Source organism: Octodon degus, unplaced genomic scaffold, assembly GCF_000260255.1.
Source record: "Octodon degus isolate 3935 unplaced genomic scaffold, OctDeg1.0 scaffold00330, whole genome shotgun sequence".
Taxonomy (NCBI): Eukaryota; Metazoa; Chordata; class Mammalia; order Rodentia; family Octodontidae; genus Octodon; species Octodon degus.
In genome coordinates this window covers 8,462-21,217 of record NW_004524906.1, presented here as the reverse complement: position 1 = coordinate 21,217, position 12,756 = coordinate 8,462, and the positions used below count along the sequence as shown (strand labels likewise).

Here is a 12,756-nt window from a genome sequence, read left to right as displayed (position 1 = left end):
ATTTAATTTTCTGAATATTGCTTAATCTTAATTTTTGTTCTAAGATTCATATTATATCTTTGACTTACAATTTATTTAAAAGACATTGTATGATATCTTCTAGTATTAGAAACTTTAAAAAGTATATTTCCATTTTCTGTTGACTTTACTTCTTCCCTGTCTTTTATACACACATGAACATACATATATGGAAAAAAGAATACGTGTATAACCCAACATAAGATTGGTACTGTTTCACAGAAATCTGCAATGACCTTTATGCTTCTCAAGCATAAATAGATTTATGCTTTTGTATGTGTAAACAAGCCTTCACACATACAAAGCTGAAAAATATCTTGCAAGTTAGTTGTAGTGGTAAAATTTATTATTAATGTAAAGTTTCTTATTTCAAATTATCTTTTTAATGATTTATAATTGCTAAAGTGATTTGTAATTGTATGTGATTTATAGTTGCTAATAGACATCTTCATATATCAAAACCCTCTGTGAGTTCCTAATATATGTCCAAAGTCCCTAGATATAAAGATCTTTAGGGTAACCAGGCATGGTGGCAAATGCCTGTAATCTAGCACTTGGGATGCTGAGGCATAATGAATGGCATGAGTTCAGTTCAACACCAACCTGGGTCACATAAGTGAGTGCAAGGCCAACCTACACTACACAGCAAGACCCTGTCTCAAAAAAAAAAAAAATTAAGGTAAATTTTTGAGTTAAAGTCCAACTACTGTGTACCAGTATTTTTTTCATATCTTCCTGATCTGACAATATGGATTACAGAAATTATGTGCCAGAAACAAGGATGTTCATTCTGGCCATGAGCAACAGATCTCTGTATAACTGGCAGGGATGCTTAGACTAGTCAGAAAAAAGAGACAAGCTTCACACTAATCTTGGTTTACTATGGACTGCACTTGCATGCAATGTGACCCCAAAATGAGGTGGGCAACTCACATGGCCTGAACATAGCACTTACACAGGAACCCATATTTTGTTTCTTTTTTTTTTCTTTACCCATTTATCTCTTTCCAACATTACACAAGGGAATCTCAAAGATATAATTACATTTTAAATCATTACAGGTAGCTTAATGTTTGTCCCCAAAACATCACCTATAGACTTTATTCTATAAACTTGTGGCAAATTTAACAGATTTTAAAAGGTTGATATTTCTCCAAATGTAAGTTAAAAGAAAAAGACAAGGGCTCAAACTTGGTTTTATAACAAGGATAGAAAATAAAAACTGTTCCATCTAATTTATAGCTCCTCTCTGCAACAAAGCATTTTATACTACAATAAAAAATTATATATACTTTTAGATACTAAAAACTCAATGGTTGCATACTAACAGTGTCAACATTATTCTGTGCTAAAACATTATGTTTGCTCAATCTCAAATTTTCCCTGTGACTTTTCTGTTAAAACTATGACTTTTTTGTTAAAATAATCATGATTAAAAGAAGTGACAGTTCCCTAGCAATATTTGATATTTCAATGTGCTCAGTATCCAGCTAAGATTATGAGAGTTAAATCCACTGCTCCCACACCAATACTGATATAGCTGACCTCTTGATTGTTCAACAGTTGAGGTTTTCAGACCAAATTTAAAACAAAGCCGAACAAAAAGATAAGTAGGCTAAGAGAACAGCCAATATTTTGGCCCTGGGACTCCTAGTTCAACAAGGACCCAAGACATGAGGAGACGTCAACAAGAGCCTGCAACTTCAGTGAGTTACACTACCTCGTGAGCAGGGAGATGGTTAGACCAAGTAGACAAGCATCAGTCAATCCACATTGTGCTAAAAGGAGAATTACCAAAAGAAAAAAAAATTCCCATGCTTCCAAGGAAAGTCATGTAGTCAAGAAAGATTGCCCGATTTATTATGGCAAGTGATACTGACAAAGGAATTAAGAGGTTCTCTTCATTGTTCCAAAGATCAGCCCTGAGGAACCTTAATTAATCTTAATATATAAGAGGTTAATTTTAATTAACATCTGTGTCACTTTTACTTGGTCTGAAACACCCAGCAGAAAAGAATAACCAACAAAAGAGGTATTATAAAAAATAATCGTAATTTAGGCTAGATATACAAGTATTAGATGTACTTGGCTAGGTCTCTAAGTATTATATTGGCCCCTACTGAAAATCTCCAGCTACACCTGTAGCTTATCACTATTCTAGTTCAATGAGGCTAAGAAAAGTCACAGTAACAGCTATAAAAGATCAAGAAAAATCTTTCAATCCCTTTGCTAAGACTGTCCTTCAAAAGCACAGAGCCTTCAGTCTTCTCAAAGCTGCAACTAAAAAACTTACATGCTTACAAATAAAATGTGTTGTCTTTAAATCACATCAAATAAGAAAAAAGATCTTAATACAAAAAAAATTTGTACAGTAGTACCTTCAGTTCATGAACAGAGGTACCTCTATACTAACCTTCTCACTGCCAAAAAGAGGGGGGAGGCTACATCTATCCTAAAAGACAAATGTGGCTTTTATGCTAATCAGTCTAAAGTAGTGAGAGATACAGAACATAGGAGTAAAATTCTAAAATCAGACTTCTTTCTGTAGATAATCCGTTACTATTTTGGACTACTGGACTATATTGGATTATTTGCTGAATTAAGGCACCTACAATATTTGAATGGCAATGGAATACCCATCTCTGAGAAAATTAAATAAAAAAGGGGGATATAAATGAAGGACCATTTTGTGGTAAAAAAAAATTCATATTTGTATATACAAAATAGGATAGATATACAGCTACTTCCTCTTAGTTCAGTGAGAAAGAATTGAACTAATAGTGCTTAGACAAGATATCATGTCTGCATCTAGTACTATGAATAACTACTACGAAGACAACAATATGCAATGTATTAATTGTTACTATCCTACTAACCTGATTTGAAACTGTCTCATTGCTATTATTTTCTCAATAAAATTAATTTAAAAAATAAAATCAGACTGCTTTGATTGGCAATTGAGCCCCACTTTGTGGTAACTACATGATGCCCACTATGTTTTTAACTACATTGCTCCTTTGGGAACCAAAGGGACCAGTTCAAGGAACTCTGCAGATACTAAAATCTAGAAGTACATGGTATAATACCAATACTGACACATAACCTGTCCACCTCCTCTTCTATACTTTAAATCATCACTAGATTACTTATAAACTTATAAACTTAAGGCAATGTAGAGATTGTTACACTGTACTGTTTAGACAACAATGACAAAAACAAGTTTCTACATGCTCACTATAGAGATATTTTCAATCTGCAGTTGATCTAACTTAGGATATGGAAGATTCAGATCTGATCATTCCAATAATTAATTGTCTCTAGATTTCTTGGTTTTACTAAGAGTGTCAAAATGACCTCACAACATGATTTACCAGGCACTGAAAAAAATTCACTGATCTCTAAAATCCCTCTCCCTCTACCTGAAATGCCCTCCACCTAAATCCTACTCATTTCACCTGATCCTTTACAAAAAAAATATCCTATGCAGCCTCATTATTTTGTTAACCAATAATACTGAAAGTGCTTTTCTGTAAGCACAGCAAGCCTTCTGACGTTGGTTTTTATCACCTATTCATCTCTTCCATCATTTGTCCAGGAGCTCAGCAACCCACAGCAGTGAGAGGTAAAGGAACATAGTGTGCTCTGTCTAGGTGGAGTGAATCAAGATTCTCACATCCCTTGATCCCAAGATATTCTGACTACCATAACTCAAGATCACATCTACTTTCTTTTGGTAAGCAAAAAAGAACACTTTTTTTCAAGACCAACCCTTGTTCACATACATGATTAAGATTCTATTGCATCTGCAACAAAATAATTAAAATGGATTAAAAAAAACATGTAAACTTGATCTTCCATTTGCTAACCCTCTCTAGCACATTAAAATCATTAAGAATATTAAAACATCTTATGTATCTGCTATCTTTTCCACTTTTCAAAAACCTACCTGAAGCTTCATCAATTTCCTCTTCGCATTTTTTAGCTCTACTTTGTAGTCTAGAATTTCTATCTATGTGGAACTCTTCGCTGATTACCAATGTGACTGGGTCTAGAATTCTAAACGAAAAATGACTGCCATAGGATCATGGAGAAGATATCTCCATTTTTCTATAGCAATCAATGATTTTGATGACAGTTAAATGACATCTTGACTTATGGCTCTTGAATGGTTTGAGTTTTCCTTTCCAGTCTTTAGCGATATGTTACTGGTCCTTATTGCACTAAGGTTTCATAATAGTGTGTTTGAGTGTGTTTCTTTTTCTTATTCATTTGGGCTGAACATCAAATAGGCCTTTTCAGTATCCACAACTGTGCCATCTCCTTTCCTAGTCTCCATCATAGCAGCCCACTCCCACAGTCTCACCTTCTCTGATGAGCTCATCATTGTAACAACAGCAACTGATCCATTTTCTGACTACCACCTTTTGTCTAGTTCACTAGCTTTGGAATTCCTACTATTTTGACTTCTTCAACCTTATAGAGAATTTTGATCCCCAAAATCCATTAACTTTTAAGCATATATGAATTTCCTCCTATCTTTACCTCTATATCAGCTCAGACTTCATAGTCTATCATTATAATCACTTTAAAATATGTTATCATGTAATTCTGTTTTGAAACCTAAGATCTGTTTGGCTACCTGGATCCCAACAAATCAATCACTTGTCAGGAAAGTTACCTAAAGTGGATGACTGATTGCATTTCAAAATGCAAGATGTAATTGTTAAATGAAAATTTAACACTGCCTGTTTTCCTCCTGAGTTCCTATTTTACCCTCCAGGAAACCAATGTCATGCCTTCCTTTCAAATTTAAACATCAAAGCTCCGTTTTTCCATCAACTAATACATAAAATCTCCTAGGACACTGCCCAATCCCTTCTTTTACAGAGGAGTTATCAAAGTGTATTCCTTCAGCTGGAGTTTAGCACAGTGGCACAATAGCTACCTAGCATGCACACAGCCCTGGTTTCAGTGCTCAGCACCAGAACAGGGTGGGAGAGACATGCATCTCATCCTCCCTCTCTTTCTCAAGAATCTTACTGCTTTATGATCCACTTCTTCTTGATCTTCACTTCTCCTGTTGAACCCAATCATTTCAATGATTACTAAGGTATGTTCTAATGTTGCTCATTTAGAACAAAGCCATTACTCTTTCATCTCACTCCTCAACTCCAAATTACTGGACTTAGTTGTCCAGTCTTTACTGAAAACACACTGTAGCAGTGGTGGCAAACATATGGCACTCATGTCATTGTGTTTTTCCTTTAAAACAAAGTATGTTACCATAAAGTTGTTTTCTCTAAACTAAAATCCCAGTATTAAAGTTTAGTTACAGTGTTATTTATTTGAGATTAAAAAACAGATTTTGTTAAAAGTTTGAAGCTCAGTCTCTAAAAAATTCACCATCACTGCTATATACTAAAATCTTAGAAGACTGGATATTCTAAACTTCTCCTTCTATGGAGCTATTGCTTAGACTGCACTGATCTGGCCTCAAAATTATATTTAGGAGACTGAGTTTTACCATTACCTTTTAAAGCTCTATGAAACTTGTCACTTCTAGATCATGATTACATAATCAGTATAATTATAAGGCATAAAATATGTAGACATTATTGAAGTAATTTTCTTCACAAACATCCATGCGAGAAATTTCATCCTAGACTCAGAAACAATACAGGCTGTACAATTCAAAAAATTATTTGACCTTATACTTTCAACACTGTGAAAATTGGAACTAAAATATTTTGCTATTTTTTACAATGCTACTGTACTATCAACTATACAATATTATTTCTGAGCTTAATCTTATTCTTACCTTGGTCAATTTTCTGCCTTTACTTTCTCTCTTCTAACGTATCTCCTTTGGTTGGATAATAACCAAATCAGGAAATTGAACTAAAATTCCCATAGATGTTTGAATCCTTCTTTCATTATCAAGTCATTTTTCAAAGGAAATGAATATGTGGAAACCACAGAAAATAGTACCAAAGAGCCAAGGACAACTCTATATGACTTATTGCTCAATTGACTGCTAACTATGAAAGAAATCCTGGATTTTCTTCCATATATATGAGTTTTCTGTTAATTCACATTTCACAGAATTAACACTATGTGCTTTTCATGAAAAAGAAAAATACCAAACCCAGGTCTGGTACAAATTACTTCATCCCTTCCTGGAGATGAATGCTCTGATAGAGCAGAAGGGAGAACTAACATCGGCCTCAACCTTAAAAAACCCACTCATTTCGCACTTATGTCTTCATTACCAAAAGCATCTCCTAGGCAAGAATCTGAGTCACTAAGGCCAAAAGGAACAGGAAATGGCTGGTAGATGCTACTCTTCAGGTGTCAGTTTTTAAATCCTCAATCTGGTTCCTTGTTTAAAAGGCACTGGCCATCCTATTCAATATTTAGTTATCTACACAGAAGTCAGCTATGTCAAGGCCTTACCATGTGTTGAGAGGAGGTGAAAAATCTCTAGATAGTTATTGAAATCTGGATAATGTAAGGTAATCATGGGCAATATTAGTGCTGTAAGAACTACTTTATCTTTAAAAAAACCATGATGCATTAGTGCATAAATATCTTCACTTGCACAAATATTTGCATTTTTCATGGTCTTGATTGCAGATTCATCCTATAGCACTATCAGTTGAAGTCAGGCAGGTGTGTGTCATTTCCCAACAAAATAATGACAACAACTTTTGTTTAATTAAAGAATAATGCACCAAATGATCCCATCATCCAACTGATGTTTGGTTCAGGATCAAAATTACAAACTGAGTATAGAGGATGTCCAAAGCCAAACTTTCCTGCCCTTTGAACCAGATTGCAATGGAGAACTCCCTGCTTCCTTGTGAGCAGTTGCCATTACCATTTCCCAAAAACATTTACTACCCTTCACCCATTGTCTTTGATAGAAGTAATCAGTAAGTAACAAGTTTCTGGCTGGCTCATGGCCTTTTGTTCACTGTGAACAACTGATTATCCCAGGTCTCCACTGCATTGCCATTTTGTCTCTTGCTCTTTCTTTTTTCCATGTGCTATATAACACATTGTAGAGGATTGAGTTCTACTGCAGGGGTCCTCAATAAAAAGTAAAACTAAACAAAAAACAGTGCCATGTACCTACAGTTAACATTGCTGTATGATATGCTTAATTTTTTCTTCAGAGGGTAGACTTTTTAGTAATAGGGTCTATCTTTCACTTTTTTTTCTTTCAACTTCAGTAATGAAACTGAAGGCACTGCACATGTGAGGAAACTGTTCTATCTCTGAGCTATATCTCCAGCCCTTTTTGAAACAGGTTCTCATTAAGTATTGCAGTTTGGGGTTTTGAAAGGACAACATAATACAGGACACATGTTTCATAAGATTATTTTATAATGAATAACCCAAACCATCATATACAAAGAGTGCAGGAAATCTGTCCAAACACTAAGACCAAAGAAGCTAGCTGAGGGCTTGGATCCCATGATAATGTCCTTCATGAGTCTAGCTGAAGATCTAGGACCCATAACAATGCCCCCTACAAGTCCAATAGAGGCCTAGAATCCATGACAATGTTTCATGAAAGCATTTTTTATGGATCTGTGCTGGTAAGGCTCAAAGGTCAACTGTAGAAGTGAAAAAGTCTGTGTCAGTGGATGAAGGATCTATGCTAGCAGGGGGTTGAGGGATATGAATTGGAGCCAGGAAGCAACACTCAAAGTAAGAACCAGAGCTCCTCCAAAACTTAACACAGCCTTCCTCAGCAACAATAAGGCTTCAAGCTCCTTCAACAACAAGGAAAACTGAGTTTTCATTAGGAAAGCTATTGCAACAAGCTTCTCCAGGAGACTGAGCAATACACTATCTTCCCCTCCAGAGCCAGGTAATGATGTTCAAAATGAGGATCAGAGCTCCCCAAAGTGAAGCCTAGCCATTCTCAGAGACAGTAAGTTCCTTAGCTCCTTCAACAATGAGAACAGCTGAGTTCATCAGAAAAGCCAGCATGACAAGATCCTCCAAGAGAACTAACAGCCACCCCAAGAAAACCAACAGCTTCCAAAATCTTTTCTTCTTCTTCTCCAGTTCTGCCTCTTATGCTGCTACAGCATTCCTCAGGTGACAGCCAGCACCACACTGAATCAGTTCAGCTGGGTGCTACAAGTTGACCACCAGTTTTCAATCCACCACACTAAGTTAGACAACTGGTCTTGAATTTGCAATCCTGCTTCAGTTTCCCAAGTAGCTAGGGTTATAAGTTTGTATCACCATGCTCAGCAAGTGTTCTTACCATAATAAAATAATTTTTAAATGGTAAGTGTAAGAACACAATTGTGACTAATCACAATGACCAAGAAAATGACAGAATCTTTTCATGCCTCTCAGAGCTGTCTTTCATGTCTACACCTTAGTGTAAACCATACAGTTGTATGCAAGTTTATTTCACCAGCCATCAATATACACATTCCAAGTTGTTACTATCTTAGCAAGAGAAACACAGGTTTTTGTAACAGCCAGTATTTTCCTCTTACTAGCAAGATTTTTTTCAGAAATATAAGCATTTATTTTATGTAGCATAAAGCAACCAACTACAACTGCAAATGATTAATGTAGAAAAGGAAAGCACACTGTACAAACTACACATAGATTTGTGCTCAGACAAATTTGTTAAATACTTCATAACAGCCTTACTTTATTTTCATGAAAAGGTATATACTAGTCCAGTGGTTTTAGCATACTACATATATCAGAAGTCAATTTTGACTTGTTTGAAGTATTCTCATAAAAACTACTTGTCAACAAAGCTTATTTAAAACTAAAATTCAAACCTGACTACAAGATTACTGGTTTTCCCTGCAGGTTTAATCTCAGCACAATAAAATTACTTTCAGCTTCATCTTTGCCAATATCTAATGGGAGATATAAGAATAATACTGACAAATCATTTCTAGGAATTTCTAAAGCCTTCTTCACCATAATCTATGTTAGAAACATTTTTCAGGGGCCGGGGAAATAGCTCAGTAGAATAAGTTCTTGCCTGGAAAGCACAAGGTCTTGAGTTTAATCCCCAGTACCACAAAAAAGAAAGAAAGAAATAAATAAAAGAAAGAAAAGGAAGCATTTTTCAGTTCCTTACATTGCTCTTTGAATCCTCCTCAGCCTCCAAACTGCAAACTTATACCTCTAAAAAGAAGCAATTCTAATTAATAACTTTTGCATCCAACAGACTTAATACAACGGCTCTTAGTTTTTGGTGTTTAACTAAAGAGTACCCTCACTCTTGCAAAAATTGTTAATGTGAGAAAGCTCTGTGATGTGGCATCCTTCAAAAATCATCCAACATAATTTCACTTACGAGAGGTTTTGGAAGCCAAAAGAGTAACTCGGGAGCCTCCCAAGAAGCAGAAGCCCATCACATTCACTTGGTCATCATCCGGCTGGCTAGAAAAGCCTATAGGAACAGAAAAGGTCAACTTATATAACACAAGTTATCACTTAAAATTTAAAATACAAACCATTAAATAAACTTTTATGTCACTAGCCATATTTAAACACCATATATGAGCTATACGACAGCATATTATCTTAGATTTCCACAACAGCTTCTGACAACAGAAATTGTCAGAATTTCTGCAACACAATCCTCCAACATGATTTCATTTCCTTGCTTCTGGTGGCTGATTCCAACTCTGAGAAAGAATATACAGAAGATAAACCTAAAATATATCACCACAGCAGAGGGAATAGAAGCAATCAGCAACTAGCAGGGTTCTATAAAAAAGGCTAGATGTATTTTTTTTTAATTTTTTCTTCATATTCTGTAAGGACGTGAAGTTTAACATATCAATACTTGATGGAAAATACCTGTTCCATGTTATGCCCCAGACGTTTGATATTCAGACAGATAGCGAGGTTAAGCTCAACCGCCTTTGTTGTAAGGTAATAATCATAAGCTTCTCTTCTGGAGAGTTAACAACCTAAGTTTACAGACCAAAAATTAGAGAAAAAGAAGGGTTGCAAGGACAGCCAAGATTTTGGGCTTAGCCTTTCAAGGTCAGTGAAGACTCGAGACATAGGAGAACCTGTACTGTAACGTCATGTAACTCAGTTCTGTCCCGAATTTTCTGATCAAGGAAATTATGGGGCCATAGAAGAAAGTGATTGATGATGTAGAGTGTGCCTAAGGAGAGTCACATGGAGAGAAAACATTCTCTCAGACTTTCACAGAGAGCAAATTGGTCAAGCAATGGTTGTGACTCATCCACATGGCTGACACTGACAAAGGATCTACAAACTGTGATACAAGGTTTCAGGTTAAATCCTGAAGGGATCTGACTAACCTTATCAGATACAAAAGTTACATTCCTTGTTATACAGGTCTTGTTTTATCTTGGTCTTTTTTTTTTTTTTTCTCCGAATGCCTTCAGGGCAGGTTTGACTAGCTTGAGTTCTGGGGATCGAACCACAACAACCTGAGCCTGACTGCTTTGTTGAAGCAGGCACTTAAAGAACTGAGCTAAGGGGCAGGACCCCTTATCTTGGTCTTAATCATCCATCAGAAAAGTATAAAAACGAAGTATAAAAAGTAAAGCCATATTAATATACTGAGCTGTAAAAGGCTCAAGTCAACAACTTCTGACATTGCCAGGCCTACAGAAAACACACTACTATAATGGGCTACTGGACTATATTGAAGTATTTTGCTGAATTTATGTACCTACAATATTTAAAGGATAATGGAATACCCTTCTCTGACAAAACTAAACAAAAAAGGGTGATACAAATGACCATTTTGTATCTGTATATTTAAATTAGGATAGATATACAGCTGAATTCTCTTAATTCAATGAATAGAGTTTTGTTCAAATAGTATTTGTGAACAGGATATCTGCATCTTGTGCAATGAATAACCACTAAGACAACAATATGCAATGTATTAATTATTAAAGCTGTACTAGTAATCGGTTTTGAAACAGTCTCATTGCTATTTGTTTTTCAATAAAATTATTTTTTTTAAAAAATGGCTAGAGAGCCAACATAAGGTGACCACCGGGCACAGACAAAATTATTTGACTATCAAAGAAGATAATAGAAAGCTATTAATGAAATATCAAGTAATATTTAAAGTCATGTGTTTACATAGATACTAAAAAGAAAAAAAAATGCCACTATCAGAGGATACTTAAGTATCAATGCTATTTAAGTACACATGTTTCTTGCCTTATAATGGGATTATGTCCTAATAAATCCATCATGAATTGAAAATGTAATGTGGAGATATATTCAATATACCTGGCCTACCAACCATCATGATTTAGTCTTGCCTACCTTAACTAGGCTAAGAACACTGACATTAGTTGATAATTGGGAAAAATCAGCCAACACAAAGCCTACTTTGTAATGAGGATTTGATTATCTCACATAGTTTGCTGAACACTGGCAGTGAACATCCCACTGCACGTGGACTGCTCACCCTCATGGCTCTCAGGCTGACTAGAAACTGTAGCTCACTGCAATCCAGTATGACAAGAATGTCCTCAAATAGCACTAGTCCCAGAAAAGATCAAATTTCGAAACTTGGAGACTGGCTCTTATTGAATGCACATCACTTTAACACTATCATAAAACTAAAAAATCATTAGTTTACCCATTGTAAGTCACAACTATCTGTAATTTTAAAAATCATGAAGAGAAAAAAAAAGTCATGAAAATAAATGACCAAGTATTTTGTTCCAACATGCCTACTCAAACTGTACCACTTTGAATTTAAGGGAAAGGTTCTCTGTATGGGATATTTCAAGCTAAAAATTGAATAAAGATTGAAAAAAATAGGACCTCACTATTTTGTGGTCATTAAGAAACAAGTGGATCTCAACACTGAATATCAATGACATCAAACAAGCAAACAAACAAACAGACTGACAAAAGTATATACTAACTACCACCAATGAATATCTTTGGCCAAAATAATCCTAACCCTACTAGCTCTAGATCGTTTTCAGTTTCACAACCAATATGGCAAAAGAAAATATGAAGCAATATCACAGAGGATAAAGAACATAACCAAAGTGGTGAAGCCAGAATTTATATTTCTGGAAAAAAAATAATAATTACAAATAAAAGAAATGATAGATTTTTATGAATAAAAATCATCTTGTAAGCATTCAAAGGCACATTTAGGAATTAGTAGCAACAGAGAAAGGATAACAAATGATACCAGCATACCTGAGGTGCCTACTTGGAAAAAAGAAGAAAATGAGAAATCACTGGTGTTAGTCATGCAATTTGAGTTGCCTGATGGAGACCACTACAAAGCAACCCTGAGCGGGATTTAAATTAGTCAATTGGCTTTCCATGTTTACTTGCAAGTCTATCCAAGGTCTAGCTAGACTCCTTGTTTGGAGATGAGCAGTGCACTCATAGTAAGGGAGGCTCCATGAGTCACTGATCCCAGTTGAGACCTGTGATGGATGGCCAAGCTATAAAGCCTCAAAATATAAAATCACAGCTAAGGACATCTGGATCCAACCTCAAGTGGATAAAGACTATAAGCCTCAGGCATGTTACACCTGGTGGATTAACTTAATACCTTAAATCCTAGAGCAGTTCTGCCCTTCTTGAGTATTCTACTCCCTTCTTATGATAACTAAATAAATACAGGTGGGGGGAGGGGGTAATGACTCAGTATAATAAGCACTTGCCTGGCAAGTACAAGGGCCTGAGTTCAATCCCTGGTTCCGGAAAAAA

At 35.5% G+C, this 12,756-nt stretch overlaps 1 protein-coding gene across 1 annotated transcript in view; it reads right to left on the bottom strand.

Annotated features, from left to right (window-relative positions):
- LOC101569605 (protein PTHB1) overlaps positions 1 to 9,482 on the bottom strand; it is a gene marked incomplete at its 5' end in the record, with an annotated part of 267,164 nt that extends 257,682 nt beyond the window's left edge. Inside the window, one exon of the mRNA XM_004647823.2 lies at positions 9,365 to 9,482. Coding sequence (XP_004647880.1) covers positions 9,365 to 9,482 — 118 coding nt within the window. The remainder of the gene's footprint in view (positions 1 to 9,364) is intronic.
- Between the last annotated feature and the right edge of the window lie 3,274 nt (positions 9,483 to 12,756).